The sequence below is a fragment of the Acipenser ruthenus genome, chromosome 28 (genome assembly GCF_902713425.1).
Source record: "Acipenser ruthenus chromosome 28, fAciRut3.2 maternal haplotype, whole genome shotgun sequence".
NCBI classification, from domain to species: Eukaryota; Metazoa; Chordata; class Actinopteri; order Acipenseriformes; family Acipenseridae; genus Acipenser; species Acipenser ruthenus.
Window position 1 is genome coordinate 24,449,390 of NC_081216.1, and position 14,557 is coordinate 24,463,946.

At 36.9% G+C, this 14,557-nt stretch overlaps 1 protein-coding gene across 5 annotated transcripts in view; it reads left to right on the forward strand.

Annotated features, from left to right (window-relative positions):
• Positions 1 to 9,402: 9,402 nt before the first annotated feature.
• Positions 9,403 to 14,557, forward strand: part of LOC117434874 (anoctamin-1-like) — a 46,192-nt gene continuing 41,037 nt past the window's right edge. For 2 of the 5 annotated variants that reach the window (XM_034057553.3, XM_034057554.3), the window contains exons 1-2: positions 9,853 to 10,098; positions 12,698 to 12,931. In XM_034057553.3, the coding sequence (XP_033913444.2) occupies positions 12,871 to 12,931 (61 nt within the window). In that variant the 5' untranslated portion in view covers positions 9,853 to 10,098; positions 12,698 to 12,870. Of the gene's footprint in view, positions 9,641 to 9,845; positions 10,099 to 12,697; positions 12,932 to 14,557 lie in introns of those variants that run through there. The other 3 variants (XM_034057551.3, XM_034057550.3, XM_034057552.3) reach the window with 3 other exon arrangements.

Sequence of the window (14,557 nt, forward strand, 5' to 3'; positions counted from 1 at the left end):
CTTTGTTTACTATATTGTTTGAAAGTTTAGCATTTTATCAGCTCTTAGAAATCTTGTTTGCAATCTAGTCTGTTCACATTTTGCAAAGGCACAGTTTTAGCTTCCTACTGAATGCCTCTGTCCTGCTACTTTCCCTGCAGTCTATCTTCAATAAGATAAAACCATATAACTTTTGTCTGAAAAAAAAACAAACAAAAAAAAAAACAATGAAATGTCTGAGGTGTTTATTTCCAATTTGGTAGGTTGTATTCAGTGGTGTTTTTTTTTTTTTTTTATCTGAAATAATGATGCTAATGACATTTTGGAGTAAATTGCTTTAGTCTAGCCCTATAACTTTAGGATGGATTTTTTAGCAGAAGGGTTTATCACATCTCTACAGCACTTTGCACCATTATCAAATAAAATAAAAGTAAGCTGTCATTGATCCTAACCAGAAGGCTGTCTTGGATCCCATGTAGTCACAATAGCAATGGCTTCTTCTTATACAGTAACTCAGTCCTACAGATGGCCCTGGTGTGTGCAGTTTAGAGAAACAGAAGGACTTCTCAGGCTTTTTCTACAAAACTCATTTGGGACGAGTTACATTAACATGCAATCCACAATTCAACTACCATTATCTGTTTCTTAAGGAGCTTGTTTTCATTATGCTGTTTACTGGAGATAACATCTTAGGCAACTCCATTTTCCTTAGGGTCATGCAGCCCTCTGTAATAACAGCAGTACCCGATGCTGACTAAAGCAATTCCCACTGCTTTCCACTGACTGTTTTACATTGTTCAGGGATCCAGGTCAATTGTTATGAGACCCCCGAAGACCACTGCACGAACAGCTGGACTTCATTAAATGTTCATGTCCATTGTTCAACAGTGAGAAAATGTTGTTTGGAAGCTCAGTGTCTTTTTGGTTCATAGCGACTTTTGCATGCTTCTCTTTTGTTGCTATAGCACTGCAATGGAATGCTCAAATTAAAGTCTGACAAGAGATTTACAAATTGGAGTCAACCTGTTAAAAAGGAACTGATAGTTTTTATTGATTGTTTGATCTGTTTATTTATTTTAAAAATGCATATTTCATTGGAGGTGGGTAGCAATACTAAAAAGTTATTTTATACAGTACTAAAATATGATAGTTCAATCTGCCCACTGCTTTATCTGAAACCAGATCTTATTGACTTTCAAGTTTTCTTATATTCCTTAAAAGTATTTTTAGCTGCATGATCAATTTAAGCCATAAGGTATTAAAGATTAAAGAATAGAAACATGTTTTTTTGTTGTTCAGTTATACAATGTCTTGACAAGACTGATGCTATGACAAGGAAGTACAAAAGGTCGTAGATTGTCAAAACCTTAGTGTTGGTTTCTGGTTGAAAACCCCATCCATACTTGAGTGGAAAACTGTTCACCTATATTCTTTTTCAACTGTCTTTCTTGAGTATCTGTGGACACAATTAAAAGTTGGTCGTTTGCCACTGGATTAAATACTATACTTTTAACATGATAATTGTTCAGAACTCAATGGAAAACCTTGGTGAAATAGGTTGGGCTTAGATTCCATGATGTGCACATGCAAGTGCATTGAGTTTTATAGGCTTGGGAACATGCAAAAACATGTCCAGCTTCCAAGCTTTTGTAAAATGAACAATAAATGCCCCACCTAGATACTATGCATTTGAACACTCTTCTTTATGGTAATTTACAGTGAAATATAGATCTAATTAGAGCAAAGGTACACAGGGGAAGATTCAATCTCCAATTTACCATCTCTGTAAGACCTTTGGTTAAGCATTCATTCAGGTTGCAGTAGCAGGTAACAGTTTCTAAAGGGTTTTTAGAACATATAAATAATCACACCCACATATCAACGGATATTATATCTGGAATAGAACTCCGTAGGGTTTGGAGGTGTAGGTGCAATGCGTAGCTATCCCAAGTCTTATCTGAAATTAAAGGGCTGCATGTATGTTTTTTGATTAAGCAACAATAGTCACCAAGGCAGTCATTACCAGCCTCTACAGACCACCTTGGATAAACAAGGCTCACTGCAACCAGCACAAGCCAGTATCATTCTTGTATTCTGAAGGGTTTTCTTTGGTGGGTGAAAGCCTTCAATGTTCGACCGGTCGCTTTTTTCTTGTTTGGGATGCTTGTAATGTGCGCTTATGTTGAACTTTATAACATTACACTCTGTGACAAGTACTGTGCATGACTCTTGTTTTGTGACACCATGACCTTGGTTTCTCCTTGGAGACTTGCTTTGGAATTGTTTAGTTAAGTTTTCTTAAGAAGACTTTGAAGAGATGAGGAGATGTCCAAAACAGGAAATGACCAGTTAAATAAAATCTATATTCATTTTTAATACATGGAAAATCCAATACCATTGCATTGCTATTGTATTTATAGTCATTAAAAATTAAAAACATCCCTTTTCCTGTGCTGGGTAAAGCTAGAAACATATATAAATAGAAATCCTCCCACGTCCTCTGCATTTTATAGCTGATTACTAGAATAAAAACAAGATAGGAATATGATGAGAAAAAGTTCACTGACAAATATTGAAATCAATCACATACACACTGAGAGCCTAATTGTTAATAGTTTCTGGTTATCCAGTCATTTTACAATTGGCATGGCAACGTTTTGTTTTAATTGAAGAACATTAATTTCCTTTAGCATTTCCTTTAAGACAACATCTAATCTTCAGCTTTGTGTTTAATGAATACTAATTATATTTCTATGATTTAATTCAAGGCCAGATTCCACAGCCTACCTTAATAGGAAGAATTGTTTTTCCATTTGTGTGAAATCTGAAATAAAAACTAAAGTATTGACATAATGGTTGAATGATAACTTGAATATTCTTTTGAGAAGAGTTTTGAGAGGCATGTTTTTCATGAGAGTTTTCCACATCGGTGAGGGCCTACCCTTGACCCTGGGGGTCAAAGTACTCCAGCGCAAGTACTGTCAGTGATCAGTGGTCCATCCTCTGCACACTGCACTCTGGCACCCGTCGCTTGACTCCCAGGAGAAGGCAGTCAGTTTCCACATCTCTGTCACGCTGGCTTGGACTTCACCGCTGCAACCCCCCGCCTTGCCGTCTTTTTTCACACTGCGGATCCACAGTGAAGCCACCAGACCTATAGTGCCGGAGGACAACACAGATCTGAATGGCTCCACTACAGACCCGCAGGTGCCCTATCAGCCACAGGGGGTCGCTGGTGCCCTGCCGACCTAATCCATCCCTACCCGGGCAGCGCTCTGACAATTGTGTGCCGCTCCCTGGGAACTCCTGGTCACGGTCGGCAATGACAGAGAAAGCAGTTGGGCTCCAAGGAAAGGTATAAAAACACTAGAGAAATCCCACACTGCCATATCCTGCAGCTTCCACATCCGAACCAACGCTAGCCATGACCAGGGTATGAAGCTGCAGGTAATCCAGCCTCCAGCAGGGGCAGTAGTGTTTGTGGCGATGTTTACATGTGAAGAGGATAAAAAACAAAGCTTAGTTAAGTTTAAAATTGGTTTGTTGCATTTTTTGTTCAATTTTAATGATCTAGTCTCCAAAGTTTGAGCATTCAATTGTGAATTGTATCACTTCACATGAGTAACAACCATTGTGCAAAGATGATATGTACCTCATTGAATTAGTTGACCAAAAAAACACCCTGGTTTTCTCTATCAAGATCAAATGGGGTTGTGATTCTGCACCCATGAGTCGATGCTACATGTTTAAAAGCAAATAGCTTTTTGTATACGAAACAGAAGACAAAAAGTCACTTTAGAAAAGCCAAAGTTCTTAGTTAGCTCACTCTCCCAGGGAGCAAAGGCGTTCACTTAATAAACCCCACAACAATCCCACGCCACCAGTTCAGACTACAGATGTTTTTTATTCACTGTAAAACTAATTAGTAATTTATATATATATATATATATATATATATATATATATATATATATATATATATATATATATATATATAATGCACCACATCCTGCTCTTCCCATAAACACGGTTGTAACAAACAAACACAAGTCTGAAGGTCAAGGTTGTTAGATATGATGTTAATGTTTGTAGCATTATTTTGAATTGTTATAAGTCAAGGTTTTATAGTCATCACTGGCACACTATTCGTCATCCAACATGCCCAAAAATGATCAGCAGCTTCTGAATGACTTTCATTCTGTACATCTAAGTCCAATAAAAGTCTTGGGTAATTGATATAATATAATACATACATCCAGAATTGATCAATAACTTGACATTTTATAGTAAGATTAATTTTTAAAAATGGGATTATGATTTATTAATTATCTCTAAACTCTAAGTGAAAAGTCTTTTTTGTTATTTCCAGCAGTTGAAAGTGCACACGCTGTGGGCATGCTTCAAAGAACAACCTGACAATACCATCAGATTCTCTCAGAGACAGTTTCTCAGTATTGTGAACTGTTTCTAACCGACTAGAAAGGCTGAGACCAGAGGGTTCTGTGAGGAAAGACAGCTTTCTTTCCCCTCGCACAAAGACCTCTCGTTGATCTACTGTTCACTGTGTTTCAGTAAAGGCAATGAAGAACAGGCTCCATGCAATTGGATTACATGACAGTGAGCCAACTGTCTGCCCTTTGTCAACTGCACAGCATTGGCAAGCTGGTCTGGACTTTGACAAGGACCATGTGAACTTTCATGCAAGGTCTCCGAGGTTTGTTCTTATTATTGACAATGTTTTATTTGAGTTATCAAAGTGGATGCTAGAGTGGTACCAGCAACAGGGTAGTGATACACCTACTTGAGGAAAATCTATTGTTTAGACATGTGCATCAGGGACTGCACAGGCTTGCAGGTCGATTCAACACTGGCGACTTGTTCATGATGGAAAAAGTTACAGATAAACTACAGTTACATCATATTGAACTGAAATTGTGATGCAGGTTTGATCGTCTTCTCCTTACATGATTCCCCTAGACTTTCCTAAGTAACATGTACGAGACATATGAATAAACTGTACAATGATCTTTTTATTGCACTTTTTAGCATCATGAAAAGGAAGTCATTTTATGCACAGGCAATCTAACAGATACTACAGTATGCTATGAAGATGAACCTGTCTGGCATTTCATGTAGATACTGTTTAATCAGCATAACTGAAAACTATTCAAGTTCAATAATAAAGGAAGAAGTAATGAGACTTGCAACTGCAGCCTGTACCCATTTCCTGACTATATGTAGAAACAGGTAAATAAAGTCCTGTTTTACCATCAGTTCTCTGTTCAGTCCCGCAATGCTCCAGTGCAAAGTTAACCCAACTCAACTCATATATGAAGACTGGGAACCATTCAAATGTAAAAAACATGTATTTGTAGGTAATACAAATACTGTGTATTATTCACATAACTACAAATAGTTATACAATTGAAAGCATACCAAGTAAAATAAATGTCCTTGTTACTTTAGTGTAAATAGTGTGTTTGGGAATGTAAGGTTGGGAGGGATGGCCATTCCCAATCGGGTAATTCAGTGCTAATTAGGGCGTGGCCACTTGTATAAAGGATAGGGAAATCATTTGTTTGGTGGAGGGTTGTTTTTTTTTATTTTAAAAAAAAAAAGTGTTTTTTGTGCTGTGTTTGGGCAGTGTAGTTTGATTAGTTGTAGTGAAGGCTGTTGCCCAGCCTACATGTTCTTGTTTGAATCTTTATTTTTGACCTCGTGCCCTGTTTATTTATTGTTTCTGTGTTTTGTATTTAAATAAACGTGCACACCAGCTCTTCAGTGCAGCTCGGGCCATGATTAGGCTTGCCATCAGGCTCCAGTATCTCTGGACACTTTAAGGCAGGTCAGGTTCTGTAACTCACCTCTCTAAACTGCAATGTATTCAGGAAAGTGAGTGTGAATTGTGCAAACTGTTGCCAAGTTAATGGAATTGTTTTACTTAATTGTTACCAAAAGCACACACCTGCCCGCGAGGATCATTTCCATCAATCAGACCTATACAGCAGCTGATTGGCTTTCTGAGTCTCTGACTGGGCGGGACTGTAGAAGCAAGAAATATTAAACAAATAGAAACTTTACCTGCTGTCACAAGGTTAAATAAAAGAGTGCAGGTGAGTGCACAGTTATCTATAATAATGGTGTTGCGCTATTTTGATATTGTTTACTGTATATATAAAAAAAAAAAAAAAAAATCAATACGATTAATCATTGTTACGTGGCTCTCCGGATAAAATCGTCACCACAATTAAACAATTAAATACATTTACTAACTGCTCAAGCAATTCACACTCGCTTTACATGTTGAATATATTGCAGTTTAGAGAGGTGAGTTTAAAAAAAAAAAAAAAAAAACCTGACCTGCCTTAGTGTTTTGAGATTCTGGAACGTGTTGACAACCCTAGCCATAATGCTATCCTGTCACAGTGCACAACATGATAAACCTGGAAACAATGACTGTGTGGGTGTGCAGATTCCTTTAAAGTGAGCTGCACAGTGTTGGCAAAGTATTATTCACTTTATAGAAATTGAACTGGGGGTAACAGGACTATCCTGATATGAAGATGCCACACCTTCTCTTGGAGAGGCATGTTGAATGCTGAGTTCAAGCCCTACCTGGCATGTGAAAGAACTCTTAAATATGATTCCCCTATTACATTCTACCACCCTTCAGCATTGAGTGTGCAGAGAGAGCTGGCCCAATCCAAAGGGAGTTTTAACTGAAGAGAGACAAGCACATACACTCACAAAAGAGACATAATAGGCTATGTGGTTATGAATTACATCTTTAAAAACAGATTTTTTTTATCACTACGTTGTTAATTGTTACATAGTTGTTTTTTTGGAGGGGGCGGTTCTCAGAGGTGAGACTATTAACAGAACATCTAATAGCTCGGTTCAATTTATTTTATTTTTTTTTGGTTTGTTTTCTCACTGTGACATCTTTGCCTGGGAAACAGAACCCCACTTTTATATGAATAATGCTGCTGAAATTTTGCTTGATGACACAATGTTGGTCTCTGGAAGTTCCTCAGAATCTCTGTCATTTCCTTGTGTCCTGGGATCTGGATATTAAAATGTACAAGCTTCTTGTCTATTTTTGGCAGGACAAAGACCTGGGGGCTGGGAGTTACTGGGAAAACATGACCCGTGTAATTTAAACATTTCTTGCAGTCATGGTTTATCATCACTATCACTGCTCACCGCAGATGTTTGTTTGCTGGAAACACAGTGTCTTGTGTGTGTGTGTTTTTTTTTTTACTCTCAAATTCGTTGTTTGTTATTCAATGTAATTCCCTTTGCAGGTTAGAAGGGCTGGAATCCAGTTAGAGATTCGAGCCAAGTTAGGCGGGACAGTCAAATTAGTGTGACTCTGTAAAAATCTTAGGTACTGTCACATCTATTTCAAATGTTGGAAAACAGACCTACCTTTTAAAAAGTGTTCCATAGTAAAAGCACAGCAAAGTGTAATAAAGCACAGTGAGAAAGCATGGTAAAGCATAGATAAGCATTATAAATCCCAGAGAAATACATGACAAACCTGTAGTAAACTATGGTAAATGCAATGTAAAGCATGGGGAAACTGCAAAATTAGCATGCAAAGGGGAAATGGAAACATTCTTCTTCATCTTCTTCTTCTTCCTCTTCCTCTTTGTTAACGTTCCCAATTTGGATTGATAAATGAAATTAAAAAAAAGTTGAGTAGCAATTATTTGTTTTTTTTGTAGAATCGTTTGGGGGTGTTCCCACCCAGCAGGTTGCTGCCTGGGTCAGAATGAATGGGATGCTATTATATTGTACTGCATGAGACACATTTCTTTTCTCCAGACATTATGTCCTGTATGAGTGCCTTGGTTACAGTTTACAAAGTTTCATCAAACACCTGGCAGCGCTTCACAACAAAGACCTAAAACTGCAGTTTATGAAGCCAAACAGTTTCTGTGTGTAAGACAAATAAAGATTCTAAGTGCAAAAAAAAAACAATCTGTTATTGTAAATGTAAATTGATGTCAGAGGGGATAGAATCCAACATTGGATATTAAATAAAAACAGACCTTTACAAGGTAATCCATTTTAAAATGTTCACATTGAAATAATACCCAGACAGCTTAATGGAACTAAAACCTTTTTTTTATGGTATTACAAGTTAGGTTTAATGCCAACATGCATTTTATTTTCTTATTAATATTGCCAAATTTAAGCAAAGAAATCCACCTGAAAAAATGACTGCTTCCTGCAATCATGGTCAGTGTTTGAAAGAAGAAGGGAAAAAAAAAACATTTGGGTTGTCTGAAAGATTTACAGTTATATCTTGGAAACTATTTGGCAGAATTTGACAAACCTTTTTTATGGACATTTGCGACAGACGTATTCCACATTACAAACAACTGACTGGCTGATCTCATCAAAGGTGTAGGTCATGGTGACCTGTTTTCTTATGTTAGGTTAGTTCAGTTTAATCAAATAGATATGAATGTAAATTGATCAAATATGTTAAAAAGAATAAATAGGTGGTGTCACCTGTTCATAAAGGTGTTTTTAAAATCGAACCCACAGCCGTTCTCATTCAGTCTGATACACACCTTTAAAGGACACTCCTAGTGTTTTGTTTTTTTTTCTTTCTAAACACAACTGAGTATGTGTAATAGGGTGTGGTACATTATGTTCTATGGTGGAAGTTCTGTCACAAAATCCCGTCTGTTCCTACAATAGAGAATTAACACATAGAAGTTCACAGTGGCAACCATCTGACAACACCCAGTGTTTCCCAATACTATTCGAGTTGGAGGGAAGCATGCACTTCAGATATTAGGTTGATTTAGCGTAGGCTACTGTATGCAATCTCTCTATTCTTTTTACATTGATGCTGCAGTTAAACTCCGTCTGTATTCTATATTCGGTACGGTGTTAATTCCATTGACAATCAACTCACAGACTTGAATAATACTTTGTTTATTTCCTCCACGGACATTAAACGTAGTTCATATCAAAGTCTCTATTCAAAAATACTTAAGGGTTGTTTTAAGGAATATTTTGCCCTTTAAGAAAATATCCAGTTTTAGAGTGGATTAAAACGTTATTCTCACTCAGTTTTAAAAGTACACTTTAACCTACATGGGTTAATAGGGTGGATCACAAATAGGGTGGATCACAAGTCAATCAAGCTACTCATGTGCTGACATGTAAGGGATTCATTATAATGTGTTTTTTTAAAAGTTAAAAACTGATGAGGGAACATGGGGAATCTTCAACTAACACCAAAAGAACAAAAACAAGATTGCATTTTACACTGTACATTTCCAGAGGGCTTCAATCACATGCAAAGCGAAGGGAGCTGAACATGTTTTACCTGTTAATAAGTGAACGCCCTTCTTGGGAACGGCTCGATATTCACAGCACTCCCGGAGCCGTTTTATCTGCATTAGAACGCCTCGCTGTATTGATTAGAGCCCATAGAGGGGGATACTACACTGCAACAGCAATAGCAATACAACACTGAAATAATTGCGTTGGGTTTTAATGTTCTATATTTAACGTTAGTCTGGTCAGTTTGTACCGGTTAAATGGGTCTGTGCGTTCTTTAATCGTTCAGTTCAAAGTCGGCTTTTAGTTACCAGTACTTCACTGGCAGTTAACTCGTCAGGACAACGGATGAGTTAAGGTAATGTACGGCTCAGAGCGTGAATTGTTCCCCTCACTCAGGTCACCGATGAAATCTGCTGGCGTTATGAGCTGCTCAGTGAGGGGCTGTTCTCAGTTACTTAACGCAGCCAATGATTCAAGTCATATTTTATTTGTGAAGCCATTCCCATTTCTCTCTTGTGTTTTCTTAATTACACGTCGAAGAGCGAGATTGCGTGCAGTTGATAAGAGTGCCAACCCCCAGGATTTAAAAAGCTTGACATACAATCCTGTGCATTTCCTCATTCTTCAGTTTAGTAGCACATTCAGACGTCCCTTGGATGTAGAAGTTTTAACTAACTGGGGATTTTGTATGTTTAAGGTGTTCAGTGAATGGATCAGAAGCAACTTGCTACAAGTTATCAAAAAGCGCCTGTTTCTTGAGGAATTCATGTGAATTTCTTAAACTTTGTGGACGGACTCACTGGACACGTGAAGGTAATATTACTCTATTTCCCAGTTTCATTATGAGGTCTTATTTAGCTGTTTTTTATTCAGTTTTAAGAATCGATTGACTACCGTATGGAATCTACTGACCATGTTGTGTGGTATGCATTATTCATTAAAAAAAATAAATAATGAAAGAAAATAAAAACCTGATAAAATAAAAATAAAAAATCCAAAATAAAAATTACTCCCACAATGTTTGTGCAAAAATATGGTAACCTGTAACAATGTGTGTCATTCGCCGTTTGGTTGTTTGTTTCTTTATTTGCTTGTTGTTGTTTTTTTTTTCCTCTCCTATTTTGAAGATGACAGGGCTGTTATTTGGAGTACTGCACCTGAAATAGTTTTGTTCAAAAGCATTTGAGCGCCCTCTGTGGATTGTCAAAATCCTAACAGGCTTGGTCATTATAATGAAACTGATGCACGAACCCACTGTGTTTTTAATTGTTTCATATATATTTTGGAACGAAGGGAATTCTGAGAGTTTAAACTGGAGTTTCCTATTAAAGACACTGAGAGAGACATTTTCTAATCAAAAAGTTCCCATTAACTATTAAATCTCCAGATAAAAGAAATGTAAAAGATCACATAACTGTTACATGAAATTAAAACTAAATTTAATGTAAAATAGTAATCACAAGAAATTGTAACCCGTGCAGTTTATAATTATCCTACAAATAGAGGATGTGTTTATTTACTTAATGTTACTGTATATAAATGGCTACAACAGTCAGTGATCTCTGTGAAGACATACAATCAGAGATCATCTACATCACCTTTAGTGGTCCATCATAATTTACACAATACTGAACAGTTCTTTTTGCCATCTAACTAGCCAGACTGATTCAGTCTACCGATTACAGTCTCACAGAAAGCTTTGTTGTGATTTTACAGTCAGTTCCTTTTTAAACTAGAATTGTGCATTGCAATACCTTAAATGTCCAGCAGGTGGCAATTGTGTATATAGCTCTGTTTCATTCTGGGTTTCACTAAGAGGGTGAGCTCCTGTTATGGTTTTAGTGCTTTATGCCAACTTGTCATTCAGTAAGTAATATCTGCCATTTCATTTGCAATGTGGTATACCTTGGTAAAAGCATAGCAAAATGTAAAACCATGGTAAATCATGCATGTGTATGGTAAAAGCTAAATGTTTTTTTTTTGTGTGTCTGTGTGTTACTATGATGTAAAGGGTAAATTTAGCTGAACAGTGTAGATAAATATAGCCCTGGCTCTGCAGAAGATAAATATTATACTATAATGTGTATACTATTTTCAGCAGAGATAAACATGCATTTTAGTAACTTCTTTATTCTCGTGCATGCCTGAGATGTAAACACTGCTTTTTCTTTCAATGGACAGAGAGACATAGTATAATACTTCGGGTAAAGGGGATGCCAATTTATTATTATTATTAGTTTATTTAGCAGACGCCCTTATCCAAGGCGACTTACAGATACTAGGGTGTGTGAACTATGCATCAGCTGCAGAGTCACTTACAATTACATCTTACCTGAAAGATGAAGCACAAGGAGGTTAAATGACTTGCTCAGGGTCACACAATGAGTCAGTGACTGAGGTGGGATTTGAACCGGGGACCTCCGGGTTACAAGCCCTTTTCTTTAACCACTGGACCACACAGCCTCCTGTCCATTTCAACTGGCAGTGGGATGATAACCTTGCAGAATGACAGGCATGTGACATTTAGTTTGGAGCTTTCACTCTCATGGTCATCTGCTTCTGTCACTCATTGGCTGGTGCTGGAACCACCAGCAAGGTCAAGCAGCCTGGAAATGCTTTGTACTGAAGGTGGTCTTGATACAATTGGATTTGTTTAATTTACACTGGCTTGTTAACCTGCCAGCGTTTATCACATTTGTACATGCTGATGGTGCATTGTTTCAGCACATGCGTTTGTATTAAGTGCCTCTTTTTCGGTATCATTTCAGAAGTCTTTTCAGTAATAGTGTTTGTTGAGCGGTTAGTACTATTTACTTTGGGTGTGTGTTGCTTTAACTGGGTTTCCACATCAATATGTTGCTTCTTGTCATTCCCACTTGGGAGTCTAACCTTTTTTTTTTTAAATAATGTTAGATTTATGGGGCGCATTCTAGTGTATCCCTGATTTTGCTTTGCTGGTGACTGTACCAGCATCACAATCGCCATGCATGACTAACACTATCATCTTAAAACCATTGCTGGTCATTGTCTGTATAGACACTTATCTACAGAAAGAGTGTATATATAATTGTCTTACCTTCAAAAAATAAGAATTGGGAGTATGTTTAAAAAAAAAAAAAATAGTATTAACCGCTCAACAAACACTATTACTGAAAAGACTTCTGAAAGTAGGTTTTTATTGTGCCGGGTAATGGTATAGCTGGTGTTTCTCGGAAGTTCACTTGAGTGATCTTAGTTAACACATCAGTCCAACGTGTTTTGTTGTTGGAATCCAACGGGAATCGTATGTCCTGGAACCGGGAATAACCAAATCTTTAGTCAGCCACTAACACCAGGTGGAACTGGGGCGTTATAGTCAGACAACTCTTTTTTTTTCATTATTTTTCTTCTACGCGTGGTGTCACGCAAATAGGAGTGGCGATGGATGAAGATAAAAACATGCAAAAGTCTTCTGTTTGTATATACCGCTAAGCGCAAGACCCGAGGGGGGTAATCATCTGGGCACAGTACACTGACACTTCAGTAACAGAAAAGCGAGCCGCCAGAGTTGAACCGTGGAGTAGTATTTAGAGGACACGGGCTATCATGGATAAGAATGGAACCGACCATCAGAAAACATGCAGGGATAATGAGTCCAGCCGGGCACGTAAGTGCAAATTACATCTTGTTATGTTTGGAGATTGTAAAAATCATCTCTATTTTAATGATCTACACCCTTTTTTATTTTTCATATCAGATTGTGTGTCTGTCGTGTTTTAAATACCAGAAAAGAGTAATGTTAAACATTAAAATGAACTAAAAAGGCAGATGGATGTTTATTAATGTTGTTTTAGTGTCGTATATGCCAATTTGAAGATAGGGGGATTACAGGGATACTGTTATGTGGATAATCTACACATATTTAATTATTTTTAAAATACAGTATTTTATTATTATTATTATTATTATTATTATTATTATTATTATTATTATTATTATTATTATTATTATTATTATTATTATTAAATTGGCTTTATAAGTAATACAATAATAACGATAATACGCCAATGTTTGCCCAGTTAGCAAAGCTGTGTATCCGAATTCCAATGCGAATATAGTGGTCTAAGATTAGACCCAAGGAAGTTCCTTATTGACTTTTTTTAAACTTTGATTCCCACGGAGACTCGTTCTAATCCTGTTTGTATGCTTATTTAAACTGCCAAACATTTCATTGGACTCTAGCCCAATATAATAAAAGTAACAGCGAACATAAGGGAGTTTTGAAAACTGAGCCATAAGCGCGCACAGAGTCAGATATATTAGTTTGATAGAAAACAGATGGTTTCTTCTCCAGCAGCTTCTTTTGTTGCTCTTTTCGAGAGAATATTCATGAGTCATTTGGATTTGGGGCAGGATTCAAACAGAATCATTATTCTGCAAGGATTATGTACACTAATTTGATTATTCTGCTTATTCTAAGTGCGTAATACTACAAAAACGTTCCAATATAAACCAACGGAACATAAAATCAATATAAATACACGTGAAGGAGAAACATCTATTTATCTACAGCATGTATCAGTGGTTTTTTTTTTCTTCAATATTTAAATACGTTTCCCAGTGTCTTTCATTACAAATTCGCAAACATATACAGCCTTAGTACTACTACGCATAGCCATTATGTAGCATCAGTAGTTATTGCCTGTGCTTGGGGAGTCAGGGGGAAAACAAATCCCAAAACACATAGGATTCCCCATATTCCCCTGTTGCTTAAATATACAACCATGACTTTGAGACATACGTGTTTTTTTTCATCTGTTCATTTGTATGGTCTTTACTATGCATACAAGGGTTCTAATATAACCATTTATGCTTGAAAGATGAAGCTATCCAAACAATAAAATTGATCAGCTGCAAGGTTGCATCAACATGTTTTTATAGTTCAAGGACTGAATAAACTGTTCACCAGAGATTCATGCTGCAAACCTCAGGGTCTAAACACATTACCTGTTCCTCACTAGATATTCTGATGAACCCCCAGAGGGCCTTTCTACTTGTAACAAACAGGCTGTTGACTACGCACTTTTAAAATATGTAATATAAAATAAGGATTTTTTCTGACATGTAATCCTTCATACATCTAGAAAAAATGTGATTTAACTTTATCTTTGCTTAGGCTTTGTGTGTGAAAAGGTCCCAAAAACTACCAGTGACACCAAGTACCCAATTAAAAGCTTGTGAGAGTTCCCAATGCTGCTGATTTGGTGGCTACATGCTAGGCAAATAAAAGCAA